The sequence below is a fragment of the Artemia sp. Qi Xiang Cuo genome, chromosome 5 (assembly GCF_049724085.1).
Source record: "Artemia sp. Qi Xiang Cuo chromosome 5, ASM4972408v1, whole genome shotgun sequence".
NCBI classification, from domain to species: domain Eukaryota; kingdom Metazoa; phylum Arthropoda; class Branchiopoda; order Anostraca; family Artemiidae; genus Artemia; species Artemia sp. Qi Xiang Cuo.
Genome location: NC_142798.1, coordinates 59,414,832 through 59,429,396, shown reverse-complemented (window position 1 = coordinate 59,429,396; position 14,565 = coordinate 59,414,832). Strand labels below are relative to the sequence as shown.

General features: G+C 36.0%; 1 protein-coding gene across 24 annotated transcripts in view; it reads left to right on the top strand.

The window, feature by feature from the left end:
- Zasp52 (Z band alternatively spliced PDZ-motif protein 52) overlaps nucleotides 1–14,565 on the top strand; it is a 165,038-nt gene that overhangs the window by 130,692 nt on the left and 19,781 nt on the right. For all 24 annotated transcript variants that reach the window (XM_089089779.1, XM_089089777.1, XM_089089787.1 and 21 more), the window contains 2 exons: nucleotides 3,389–3,575; nucleotides 13,160–13,280. In XM_089089779.1, coding sequence (XP_088945905.1) covers nucleotides 3,389–3,575; nucleotides 13,160–13,280 — 308 coding nt within the window. The remainder of the gene's footprint in view (nucleotides 1–3,388; nucleotides 3,576–13,159; nucleotides 13,281–14,565) is intronic.

Sequence of the window (14,565 nt, the reverse complement as noted above, 5' to 3'; positions counted from 1 at the left end):
TATTTTATTTTTATGTTGAATTTCCTATTTCATTGCTTATATTTTTTTCATTTTATTTTGTTTTATAGTTTGTTACTGGTGAAAAAAAAATCAGCTGAAGTACGAAAAAATGACAAAATACAAGAATCACTGCACTCAATCGAAGATCTAAAACACTCTTATCGATTTTTTTTTAGAATATTCAACATTATGAAAAGGCCAAATTAATAAGAAACGTGGCAGTTTATTGAACAAAACATTACGTTTAAGGAAAACACAAGGGAAATTAAAAATTTTCATAACGTCTTTTGGTACTATATAACACACGAAAAAAGTCAAGTTTGGTTAATGCTAATGAAATAAAATAGGATGAAAATATAATAGTTTAGAAACACATTTTGGCTATATATTTGCACATTAGAGGGGGGGGGGGGTAAAGCATAGCGTATATTAAATACGTAACCAAACCTAGGTACCTCCCCCCCTAAACCCCAAAGAAACAACAGTTTGAATATTGTAAACGCGATAAGAAATTACGCTTTGCAATCCATTCTCTATTGCAAACAACCGTTTCACGGGTTTCCATTTGTATTTCCTTGTACAGACTATAGCGCTGTGTTATACATAAAGCATAAGTACCCGTTTTTTTATTATCATGGAGTATCATAATAAATTGAAATAAGATGTGTTATGTTAATATCTATAAAGAAAATTTTAGGGCTTCAAAGTTACTTCAAATATTTTATTCTATGGGAAATTTTCTCATAATGAGTGTCAACAATGAGCATAGTTTTCATATCAGGGAGGGGGAGGAGCAGTGGTGGTTTTGGTATCTTTTTTCACACGGGGCAAAGTCTTGATTAGTGCCCACCCCCGTCTCCCACAGAATTTTCAGGCCAAATTATAACATAATTTTTGTTTTATCAACGAAGTTATTTTCAATTTATTAATTAATTACAAATTTATTGCTGAATCATTTTTATTTTATGTTTAAATTGTTTGATTATTATTAATTATTTAAATTTAATTATCGAAATATTTATTGTTTCTTTATTTTTATTTTTCAAAATTCGAATTGTCTCTTCTATATTTCAATATTTCTTGTAGAAATATTAAACTGTCCATGGTAAATAACCGTAAATTAGGACCGTCCTTTGATAATAGAAACACACATAAAAATGGGAGTTTGATAGCAATATAACAAAGAATAGGAGGCCAAACCTTTAAGATATGACTAGAGCTACCCATCATTTATGTCTCATAAACAGTGATTGATATATATATATATATATATATATATATATATATATATATATATATATATATATATATATATATATATATATATATATATATATATATATATATATATATATCTGCTTTTAATATTGGTTCTAAGTATGCACATAAGAAAAGTTACTCCCTCTTCTTTGGGTCCCAGCGCTTTACGCTTAAGTTTCAAAATGTTATAGATAGTGATAATATTTTCAATAAAGTGTAAATTATACTTTAAAAGCAAACAACTGAGGTTAGTGTTTTAACTTTTAGCCTCGCTCTTTCCTTGCATTTAGAAAACTCATTTATCTAGTCAGTTGTGCAAAGGAATCGCTTTATTCCGGAACTAATTTTCAAGTTGTCGATGATGTAAGTCCTATCAAATAAGAAACACTAGAAGTAAATAAAAAAAACTAAAACACTAGAAGAAACACTAGAAGTAAACCACTAGAAGCAAATAAGAAACACTAGAAGTAAATAAAAAAACTAAAACACTAGAAGAAACACTAGAAGCAAATAAGAAACAATAGAAGTAAATAAAAAAACTAAAACACTAGAAGTAAAACACTAGAAGCAAATAAGAAACACTGGAAGTAAATATGGAAACTAAAACACTAGAAGAAACACAAGAAGTAAAACACTAGAAGCAAATAAGAAACACTAGAAGTAAATTCTAAATCTCCAGTGTTTATTAATTGATAGCGAGTATAAATGGAACGTCTTATTCTCATTTACTACATTATTTGTTTCATTTTTACCTTCATAATATAAAAACAGAAGGAATATGAGAAATGGCTGTGTCTCTGAATTTGAACTTAATGCCTTTCTTAAAATTAGTGTTTTATATACTAAACCGCGAAATTTTTCGTTAATAGTTCCCAAATGATACCATTCCTTATTCTATTTATTTCTGTTTTCCTTATTCTGGAATCTGTTAATTTGATATCCCTCTTTTGTATTTCCCGTTGTTAGATAATTCATTAGCATAAGTCTGATTAATTTGCAGCTGCAATCACTTGCCCACTTTTCTCTTCTTTTTAATAGAAGATTCTGCTTACTCTGTCTGCTCCGCTTAAGTGAATATGGCTTACACTACGCTCTTATATAATCCAACGTGTGAATCTACTTTAATTATTTTATAAATATATATTCTTTAGAGTTTTATTATAAGTAATTTGAATCTTTCTCTGTAAGCGGAAACACCATTTCAGCTGTTTTCTTAACACTTTAAAAAAGTTAAAAAAAGAAATCATTGGCTTATTTTTGTGATGTATTTTCTTAAGCCAATCAAATTATTCTTCACGCTTATGTCCGAGAGGGAAGCTAAATAACCCTGCCTTTTGTTACTATGTCAAAGTTTGAACCAATAAAAGAATGTAAAACCTGACTGGTTCTTTTGTGTGAAATTTTAAGCAAGTAAAAAGAACAGACAATGTTTTGTTCCAAGGTCTTTGTTACAATTAAACTGTCCATTTTTTTTTTGGTTTTACCGTTATTGTATAAAGAAGGCTATTTTAATTCTCGGGTCTGAGTCAGTCCACGGTTTTAAGTTTTTTTTTTGTTTTTTTTCTAGCGTTATTTGTGATTTTTTCTTCCGTTTTGTTTCAGGCATTTTCAGGCACTGAATCATGAGAAGGAAGTATATTTTCGCTTGTCTGAATATACCCTCGGTTTTGCTTCATTTTTTTCTTTCGTTAAGTCACCTTTTTGGGAGGATAGAGGTTGAATCGAGAATTTCCAAGGAAAGGCCGAGACTGTAGAAAGAAACTAATATTCTGATCAAATGGAGCAAAATTCTGCTTAAAAATGAATCTTACTCACTACTTGTATGGAATTGTCACGAGTTTTAGCATGTTTTTTTTTTCAAAAGTCGTAGGCTATTTTGACGTAAGGACCGGTGTTACACCTTAGTAAGGTAAAAAACAATAATAGAAATAACCGTTAAACCTGAGACTGGGTTATATGTCCTAGATGCTAAGGCATGGAATGAATTTAAAAATGTAATTCTTCAATGATAGCTCCTTTTATTTTCATATTTCACTACTAATAGGCCAAGCTTTTTTTTTAATAATATAAAAATTACAATCGTTATGCATAAGTTATAGTTGCATAAAGTCTTACATTTTCTCTACAGAGGTCCTTTTGTTACTGCTCTTGGACGAAATTGGTGTCCGGAGCATTTTGTTTGTGCCAACGAATCATGCAAGCGCCATCTCCAAGATACAGGTTTCGTCGAAGAGAAGAACGAACTTTATTGCGAATCATGCTTTGAAAACTACTTGGCCCCAATTTGTGACAAGTGTCAAAAACGTGTGGTCGGGGTAAGTGAGAATAAATTTTTGAAGCATCATAATTTAATACAATTTCGGACAGTTGTCTTCCAGGTGAAGAGTGATACTTGGCTGGTGGCCTCGTCTCATATCGGCTATAAAATATGTTATCTTTCGAGACGGATGGAGAAGTTAAATTGAAGATTCTTGATTGAGTGCAGTAGATAAATTATACATGGCAAACGTATTAAAAGCTTCCATTTCAGCATAGTTATGAAGGTTTTGCGAATATTCAAAGTAATTGCTCAGCATTTCAATGTTGTCATTTAACAAAAAATATGAGCCATTTTAAGGAACTTGTAGCTTTCTTTAATTTGTATTTATTTTTTAACTCAGCATAAAAGGATATCCAAAGTTCGTGCAAAATACTTCTTTTTCGTGAAACGAAACTAAAATAAAACTTTGTTATATTCCACTCGACTCTTTAAAAGAGGAAAACCTGCATGACGCAAAATATCATGATCTTAGAGGCTGATTGAAAGCTTCATGCTGTCGGTTTGCCGGCTGAGAAAAGATCTGATTCTTATTAGGAGCCAGGAGCCAGTTATTAGGAGCCAGCCATTCTGTCTAGAGCCAGTTCCGTAGCTGGTACCGTGAATTGTGTTAACTGTTAATGTTAAAATTCGTTAACTATTTATTGTGTTGATTTTATTGTTTTCATTTTTTCTTCTTTTTTTCTTCTATGTTCTAAAGTGAGTTTTACAGTTTTTAGCTTCTTGTAGATAAGACATGGACACTTAATGGCCAATCAGTTTGAAGTAATGTGTTTCTGATTTTGAAGTTTGAACCTCATTTTGAGGTTTTTCCTGTCTTTGACGGAGGCAAAAAAAGAAATCTGCCAAAGTTCTACATTCTCGTTTTCATTATTCTTTTGCACTTTATTATTATTATTATCCGTTTTCATGATTTTTTCTCCTTTGGGCACGTGTCTGTGATCTATTATATAGACTGGAAATCATTCGGCAAGGAAATTAAAAGAAACCACTTCCATAGGAGGAGTTTTTGACTATTTAACTTTTTTTAATTCTATTCACTTAAATGGAACTTCAGAGCTTTCCAAGTTTTCTGAAATATAAAAAAAAATCTTTTAGTATCCCATCCAACTTTTATTTGTCTTTAAAGAAAATTTAAGTTGTTTCCAACCCATTTAAATGAGAATATGGATTTCTTCATCAAATATCAAATTTGAAACTGTTTTTTAAACCATCAAATGCGTTAGAAAAGTTAAAGAATTTTTATGGAAATGTCTTTAAAAATACTTGACGGCTGAAAAATTTAGCTTAAATACTAATACAACAATTTTTTTTTAAATGTTTGGTGAAAATATTATCAACTACCTCAAATTAGTAAGTTTAAGCAATCATGTTGCAAGTGAAAAGGCATATACAGCAAAAACTAAGATTCAATATATTAAACCTTAAATGAAAAATGTAGAAGTTGTTGAAGCCAAATAGGTATTTTTGAAATATGTCTTTTTAATTTGCCACTAGAAATAGTAAAGAGTTTTTTACTTTAACTTTACAAAATAATATTGTCTGTTCTTGTATTTTACTTAGTGTCTACTATTATTTCTATTATTATCATTAACTATTATTACTATTACTGTTATTTCTATTGCTATCATTAACTCAACAGCTTAATATTAATGATAATAAATATTATTTTCATATAGTAGCATTAACTCTACAGTTTAATATTAATAATAATAAATATTATTTGCAAATATTATTTGCATGCTAGTAAATTTGGTGCGAAAATGGTGCTAACCATAAACATCACTTTTTTCTCCATAGTCGTATCTACAAAAGGAAACCATGCATTTCATGAGCCCTTTAGTAGCTGCTGAAATTTCTTGATCAGTACGCAAAATAAAATCAATTTACGAATATACAATGGTATATTGACTTTCGGCTATGTTTGGGCCGAAAGTGCCCTTTAATAGCTGCTGAAATATTTTGATAATTACGTGAACTATAACTCAGTTTCTGCATGGAAAAATTTTGAGTTTCAGTTGTGTTTGAGTTTCAGTTGTGACCAGCTCTTGATGCTAGGAAATTTTCTGCTAAAATGGTGCTAAGTGTAAAAAAAAATCCCGTAGCTGTTGTTATAAAAGGAATTCATTTCTCGAGCCCCTTAATAGCTCCTGAAGTCTCTCGATCAGTACACGAATTAAAACTCAACTTTTGAATACACAACATAATATTGGGTTTCGGCTATGTTTGAACAGTCCTATCAGTACTTTAATGCTAGTAAACCTGCTGCTAAAATTGTGTTAAATATATAAAAAATGTTCTCTAACTGTTCCTATGAAAGGAAATCATATGTTTTTTGAACCCCTTGATAGCTGCTGAAATATGTCGATTTTAGCAGCTGAAATATGTACGAGAATTAAAACTCTGCTTATGAATGCACAATAGAATATAGAGTTTCAGCTATATTTCGGCAGGCCTACCGGTGTTTTGAAACTTTAAAATTGGGCTTTAGAATTAGGCCTAGAAATTATCTCAATAATTGAAACATTTTGTTCAGAAAAACAAGTTATATGAAACAAATAATTAGTTTTTATGCTTAGAAAAGCTTTAATTTTTCTTGTATGCGAAAGTCACATAGGAAAAAAAAAAAAAAAAAATTGCTCCAAAAAAGGGCTCAAGTGACCCTACAGCATGTTTAACAAAGTTTAGAAAGCACATACATTGAGAAGGGTGTGCTCTGGCTTACTGCTTGAGGGTTTAATACCATGTCTAAAGATTATAATCCAGTAGCTATTGTTACCACCAGAAGTGTATTTGTATCATTTATAGTTGTTTGTTATTCAAAATACTGACCTGACAGTACATTTAAAACATATAGTGTTTTTATATAAACGTTTTTATTTTATATAAATATGATTTGCAACCAGCTACGAGTTCAACCCGAATAAAATTTTCGGATTTCCAACATGTATAACGGGCATCAGACTTGAAAGCAATTAAAAAGTGGGAACCAGTTCAGTTAAAGTACTAATTTCATTTCTTTTGGCTCTTTTTAGGCCTCTTTTTATGTTTTTTCACTTTCCAAAAAATATACAGTTTAAGGAAAAATTGTCAATGAGTAAATTTAAAAAAAAACAAGATTCATATAGTAAGATACCTACCTAATTTGGATCTAAAGTGCAAACAAATTAATGCGTATTATTGAAAGTTAAGGTAAAAATAGTATTATGGCGAAACAGCAATTATTAGAAGATTTAGACGAATACTAAAGTGGTCGAAAGTACACGCTACACTTCGTTGAATACACTTTGCCAAGTTGGAAAGGGGATCCCCATTTGCTAATAAAAAACAACAACACATACTGTTGGTAGAACATCCAAGATTACATCGGTCTTACCGTATTAACCTCTTGGGAAAGACTTTCTGATATGCTCAAAGAAGTCGGAACTTCTAAAAAAATTGAACTTCGGCATTATGTTTAACTAAATCCTAAAAACACAACTTAGGCTGAAAAGCCATTGAAATATAGTAAGGGAGCTTGACGTGGGCAAGAACTGTCTAAAAGGGTAAGGTTTACAAAAGTACTTAAAGCCATGATACTATGCCATGATACATAAATCCATGCCATCCTATGCCATGATACATGATACTACCTTAAGAATTTATTGGGTTCTATAAATTTAATTCTCATGTTTTCTAACAGATTAAATAAATTAAAATTTTTAAAAGTGAGATTAAAAGTGACGTTGCGTGAAGCAGTTTTTTTTAGAATTCCTTTTACTATGTGGTGGTACTTTTTTTGATTATAAACTACCGAGTTTCTTTTTTAATGGATGACCGTTATTCCGGTATCATTAAATTTCATAACAGGAAAATTAGTAAATTTTGACTTCTAAACGACTGTACATTTTATACTTTTTTTGTTGTTGTTGCTACGTTTATCTCGAAAATAAGCAAAAATTTAAACTAATGGTAGGGCAAACTAATAAGTATTGCCTTGTGTAATACATTAAAAGTTATTCGAAAAATTTCAAGATAAAAATTGTATTACTCTAATTCCATGCTAATTTTTAACTGTCAAATTTTTCCTCTCTGTTAGTTCAAGGACTGTTACTGCAAAAGAGGGCCATATAAACTCTATATTTGTGGAACAATATTAGAAACCTCCTCCTCATATTCCTTTGATGTATTTGCACTTTTTTATCAACTTTTCCAAAGTAATGTTTGCGTATTACTTTTACAGCTTCTCTAGCGTTCCGGAAATCATTCCCATCCCTTTGCAAGTAATATGACTTGTCTCCACTATGTCAACAAGTAAATAATGCCTCTTTCTTGAAAGACTAGATAGTTTTGTCCCTCGATTTAAGGGAGGAAGTAAAACAATTACGATTTTTTCCTTGTCTGTTCAGGGATTTGCTTCCGCATTCAAACAATAAGTTAAGAGATTTGGGATGGGAACAAGGGATTTGTAATAGATAAAGGGCGCCAGTCTCGTCACCTGTCACGTCTTTTGAGATGCTGAAATAGGTTCAGAAACGGGAGAATAAATAGATTTAATTTACTTTACATGATTCAAATGTCGTGTGTACATTGATGCGCAGGATGCAGTTTGGCTTTTTGGAGTAAGATTTAGGGGTGGGAGGGGGCTATTTGGACCCCCTCCCCCCATATGATAATTGTGTCGGTTGAATCAGTTATCTTAGGTGCCCATGAAAGTTTTCTGAAAAGAGGGGAGTGAAGATCTGGAAAAGTGTTTTGCCATAGATGTGTCTTCTTGGATACTACAGAAGCTATGTACATTATGTACAGTATTGGTCTTCCAGGAAAGTGAAAAGAGAAGGTTGCGGACATCCTGCCTTACTATAAGGGGAAATTTGTAACTCCTACCACCAATAAAAATATTTGACCGTGTCTAAGGACCTTATGGAATTTTATGTAGGGCAATACATTGGGATCTGATCAAGTGCAGAAGTATTTACACCTGAACCATCCCAGGTCAATGAAAAACTTAATCCATTATCTGATTGATGAATTGTTGGATTATTTTTTGCCTTACTTGACTTACTTGACTTAACTTGACTTACTTGACTTAAGGTTCCTGCCGAGGGTTTGGCGTAGAGAACGATGAGACCAGGCGCCTCCACGTTGACTTGTCTCTTGCCAGGCTCGCAGCTTCTTCCATCGGGATGTAAGCTTGGGCGAGAATTCATCGGCTTTGTCTTTCCACCTTGTGGGGGGGGGGGCATCCTCTGAGTTGCTTCCATGCGTGTAGGGTGGGTCCGAAGTCGAACGTGACTCGTGCTGGGGCGTCACGTGACATGCGAAGGAGGTGGCCGTACCACCGAAAAGTACGCTTTGCGAGCTACGTGAAGAAAGGAGTTTGTGCCGTACGTGACAGGAGGGTCTGGTTGCTAGCGAAGTCAGTCCAGTGATGTCCCTCGATTCTTCGGAGACGTTCCGTCTGTGCGACATAAACGACGCTGAGGATAGATTTTGCAGCTGGCCACGTCTCCGCTCCATACAGCAGCACGGTGCTGACTGACGCATTGTAAATGCTCATTTTCGTAAAGCGGCTAATGTTTGGCTTTTTCCAGATGCTGCTAAGCCTCCCAACAAGTGGTGACGCTTTGGCTATTCGAGATATAAGCTCTTTTGTGATCAAGCCATCCCTCGGCAGAATATATCCCAAATAAGTGAAGTCTTCAACCACATCTACGCGGTTGCTTCCGATGTTGACTTCCTTTACGGTAGAACGGAATGTGCGGGGCTCAAGGAGCAACAACTTTGGTATTCTTCTAGTTGATCTTCAGTCCAACTTTCAAGGCTTCTTCTGAGAGCACCTGGATAGCTTCGGTGACCTTTTCGACGGTGTCCGCAACTAGCGCTATGTCGTCGGCGAAGTCAGCATCAGAGAGTAGCCGGTCTCCGAACTGAAGACTGAACTGAAGGTGATTCGTCGTGCTGGTCATAACATGGCTTATGACGCAGTTGAAGATCTCGGGAGCGGCGGCGCAACCTTGCCGGACGGCAATCTTCAACGTGAATGTGGGACTGCGTCTTCTATTGACTTTCACGCAGCTCTCCGTATCGTCATACAGCTTTTCAAAAAGTGAGCAATATTTTTGGGGTAGGCACTTAGTTCTTAGTATCAGCCAAAGTGAACGGCGATCAACAGAATCGAAGGCAACCTTAAAGTCCACGAATGCGATGTACGCTTTTCGGTGGAACTCTCGCGTCTTCTCGATCAATTGGCGCACAGTGAAAATTTGCTCCGTCGTTCACCTGCTGGGCATGAACCCGGCTTGCTGGACTCTTCTCTTTCTACGCAAAAAGGTGGAGCGCCTGTCCAGGAGTGACATAGCGAAGAGTTTGCGAGGATCGGAGAGAAGCGTGATCCCACGATAGTTGGACAAGATTTGACGGCTGCCCTTGCGTCTCCAGAGCGGAAATATGGTGCCAGCACGCCAGTCGTTCGGTATGCTTTCCGTTGTCCATACAGCTGAGAAGATTAGCTGGAGCCAGAGAATCATCACTACACCCCCGTACTTGAGGATTTCTGCAGAAATACCACAGACACCAGGGGCTCGATTGTTATTTAAACGTTTTACAACATTTCTAATCTCAGAGGTGATAAACGGTTGCGATACGAGGTCGGAAGTAGCCTTGGCTGTGGCCATGGAGGTTTGAATTAGATCTGGGTCAAGATGATCAGCTGCCTCGGCGTTCAGAAGCGTTGAGAATTGACTACTCCAGGCGGAGAGTTGGTCTGCATCGTCATTCAACATGCTGCCGTCAGCACACAAAACACGGCTCACGGTGGAAGTATTCCCTTCCGTCAGCTTGCGGAGGTGTTTGTACAGGGAGTAAGTGTCTCCTGTCCTTGTAGCATCTTCAAGATTACTAAACCGGTTAGAGATATCGAGAGCATACTTCTGTTGCATCTCAGATGTAGCCAGACTACTCAGATCAAACTTGGGAGGCCGTCTTTCTTGTCGTTGCGCTCTGAGGCGTAGCCTCAGCGTGGCGACTACCATCCTAAGGTCTTTGTTTCGAAGCTCGCCCGGCCTATAAGTCCGGCAATTTGTTATTGACGAGCGCCAACGACCCGAGATCATAACAGAATCGATCATCTTCTTTGTCTGGCCGTAGTTACTATACCAAGTATATTTGTTTATATCTCGTCTCTGAAAGAGCGTGTTTGATATGACCAGATTATGCTCATTGCAGAGCTGGAGGAGTCTTTGTCCGTTGTCATTCAGAGGATCCGGAGTCACAGGGCCGAACATTTCTCCACACGCCCTCCCTGTCATTTACCGTCACGTTAAGGTCTCCCAGTAGAGTGACAATGTCGTGGGGAGGTACTCTAGACAGGGTCGCTGAGAGCTCTGCGTAGAACTGATCCTTCACTTCCGCAGGACTCGGATTGGTGGGAGCATAGCATAGAATAATTATCCACTTTCCATGCTTGTGCTGGAGCTGAGCCATCAGTATTCTATCTGACATTTGTTTATAGGAGAGAAGGCGTTGGCCTTGGCTCTGGCGTTCAGCACGAGGCCTTTTTGGGTCACCAGACCAGATCAGGTGATATACTTCAGTAATATCCTCGGACTCTCCTCCGACAAGCCAGGTTTCCGTAAGCCCAACACCAGCTACATTGAAGCGTTTTAGCTCGAAGGAAAGCATTGATTTATCTCTAGGAAATTTGAGTGTGAGTACGTTCCAGGTGACGAGGCGTATTCCGCCTTGATCAAGAAGGTTCATTCGATGGTCTAAAATCGGTCCAGGGACATGCTGGGGTCATGGAAGGTAAAAGAGGGATAGGTCGTCCGAGGCAGTATCATCGTTTTTTGTTGCAGTAAAATTTTCGGGTGGATGGCTGCAAGCCCAACCGACCCTAGGCCTGGGATCTAATTAGAGCTAGGACTTGCCTAGATACTGAGAGTCCCTGGGGTGGACTCCACCCACCTCATCAGGTTGAGGCTGCCCATTAACATGGAGCGTTTAGTTAGGGGGAACCCCATATCTAGAGGCACGTGGTCAGCAGACATAGTCTGCCTCATTCCGGACGAACTCCATCCGACTCAAGTGAACCTTGCAAGTGAATCTTTGAATATTGTTATACTCTGAGCCAAGGCCGTACCCAGAGGTGTGGTTAGGGGGTTTGACCCCCCCCCCCCCGAAATGTTTTCTGACTCGTAAAACCGTAACAAAAATGGATATAAACAAATTTTGTATGCGTTTTTTGAGTTTTATTTGTGTACCCCCCCCCCCCCGAAATATCTTTGAGTAAAACCCCCTCCGAAAAAAAATCCTGGGTACGGCCTTGCTCTGAGCGGCAAACCCTTAGCTCTGTCTGAACGGGGTTGAGTTACATGGGAACTGGGCTAAGTCGTGTGTACCATGGCCCGTACGCATGATTTTGATTTAGGAATAATGAATAAATTATTTTTAGGGGTGAAATTCAGCCAGGGGAAAAGTATTTTTAGATTCACATGCAATTAAACAAGCAAACAGTGTGTGTCGGTAGGTTATTTTTCGCAACCTGACGCTGGAGGGGGGAAACCTGAAAACCCTCATCCTTTGTGTAGTCTTGTGCACATCTGTAATAACCAGTGTATGACCCCTTAGCCTTCATAATGCTGCATCAGCCAATTTACGTCACTTTGAAGTCCTGTAAAATAATTAATTATGTTGGGATTACCACTTTCTGACGGAAGCTAGATATAACTGAAATTATTTTTTTTTTTGTAAATAACTTGGCAACATATACATTATGTTTCAACGTTTTAGTCCCTTCATTAGGTTCTGCTTATGTACAGGCACGTTTTAATCTTCAAGAAGTGATTGCTCTTGTTGTCGTAGGTCAAGATACTTGCAGTGATGACTTGTGTTGATTCAATCTGTACAAGTGATTTTTTTTTGCTGAGCTCTGCAATTCCTGTTGAGTAATATTATCGTTTTAACTTTATAGTACTTGGATTAAACTAAACCCTCTTTTCGGGCAAAAACAACGCTATACACATATTCAAATTTAAACGTTTTAGTTTCGGAAGAAACTTGAAACAAAAAACATACGGATGAACTAAATGATATTTGAAAGAAAACAAATATTTGAAACCAAATTGGAAAATTAAAAAAAAAGGAAAAAAAGCCTTGCCCATCCTCTACATTTTTGTGAAAAGACGCTCTTAATGCTTGCAGAATAATGTTGTTTTTAACATTTGGATGAATAAAATATTATCATAGCTATTTGATATTTATATCAATCTAAAATCACAAAAGTTTAAAATAATCTTTCCCATTTTAAAAGTAAATTCAAGCCGTCCCGCTTTTATATTTTCTCTCCTTTTCTCCCTTTCTCTCTTTATCCATCCCCCTCTCCTTCTTTCTGCTTTATTTTTATTCCTCATAATTTAGCAAGTTCAAGATTTTATTTTAGTGTACCTGTGTACATTTCTCTATTTTTGTGTTAATTTATAGCGTTTCTTCGTACACTAGCTACGCTTTTTATGCCTATCGGAATTTCTGCAGCCCTGTTTTTCTTTTATTTTATCTCTTTCTCTTGTCAATAAAACATTTTCTTCTATTCTAACTGTCTTTCAGGATTGCTTGAAAGCGATTGGAAAACAATTCCATCCCGAATGTTTTGCATGTGCTTATTGTGGAAGACTTTTTGGTAACAGTCGCTTTTACCTGGAAGATGGACTTCCGTACTGTGAAGCTGGTAAGTAATAAATAGCTTAAAATTTGTGTAAAGTGCATACCTAATTAAAAAACATACAAAAAACGCTAAAATGCACTTATACGTATAATTGCATATTGGCTCCAAAATATGAAAGGAAAGATATTTTTTAAAGAAGATTATCCATTAGGATTCCTATTATTTTTTTTTCTTGAGAAGTGACTGGGTTAGATACATTTTCTGCTTTCTTCGTTCCTTTTTTTTATTAGCGCCTAAACAGAGGTCGAATACTGCCTGTACTCTTCCCTCCTCGAAATCTCTCGAGTATTCATATTTTAGAATTTACTGTGCATCAAAACGTAACTGATGTGATCTTAGAATCAGTTCAAAAGATACCATATATAGCTCAATTACTGTGCTAAGGGTTATGGTCAGTTCAGATGTTCTGGGAAAAATTATCTCTCTTCTTGTAAAAATAGTTTCTTCGCCTGGTAAATATTACCTTTAACGTTTTTTCTCATATATAAGATTCTAGCTGACTATGTTAGCTCCAAATTTAGTTAAACTCTAGAATCCATTCTGTTTTTATTCTCGCACTAGCTATTTCTTTGTTAAAGAAAACCATTCAAATTAACACAAGTTCACAAGATCACAAGTTTAAAAAAAAAAAAAATGGTAGGGCTGCGCTAAATCATCCAAGCGCATTACAGATAATTTCTGCAATCGAAAACGCATCTGCCTCCAAGGGTGCTTGCAGATACTGTTTTGACTGGGGGTGGAGGGGGGGGGGTGCAGGCCTGCAAATATTTTCTAAAGGGGTCTAAAAGGGGGGGGGGTCTTGTTGTGTAAAATTAGATTTACTTCCAATAACAAGTCGAAGATATGCAAATTATGTGGGAATCATAAAAGGTCAAGATTTGGAGGAGAAACGGATCCAAAGTAGACAGGAGACATGATACAAAGAAACCTAGGTAGGGCTTACAATTTTCCAGTATTATAATTTTTGGGGGCTGGACTTTTGTGACTACCCTTTAATCTATGTATCTAAATTCACCATTAAAGACATGTCTCAGTTCTTTGTGTGTTTTTTTCCGTCAGCTTTTTCACCGTGGAAATGGCTGTCTGATTAAAACTCCGAATTCCTAACCTTATATCCTTGTGGCACTTCCTTTTCTTAAGTCTATTGATGGATTACTCGGCCTTTCTAACCATGAAAGTTGTATGTTAAAAACCCGGGTATTTTAACTGTTAAGAAACGTTTTAGTAACGTTTTACAGTGTTTACTATTTACAGTCTACATTACAGCCTCATTTATAGTCTACAGTCT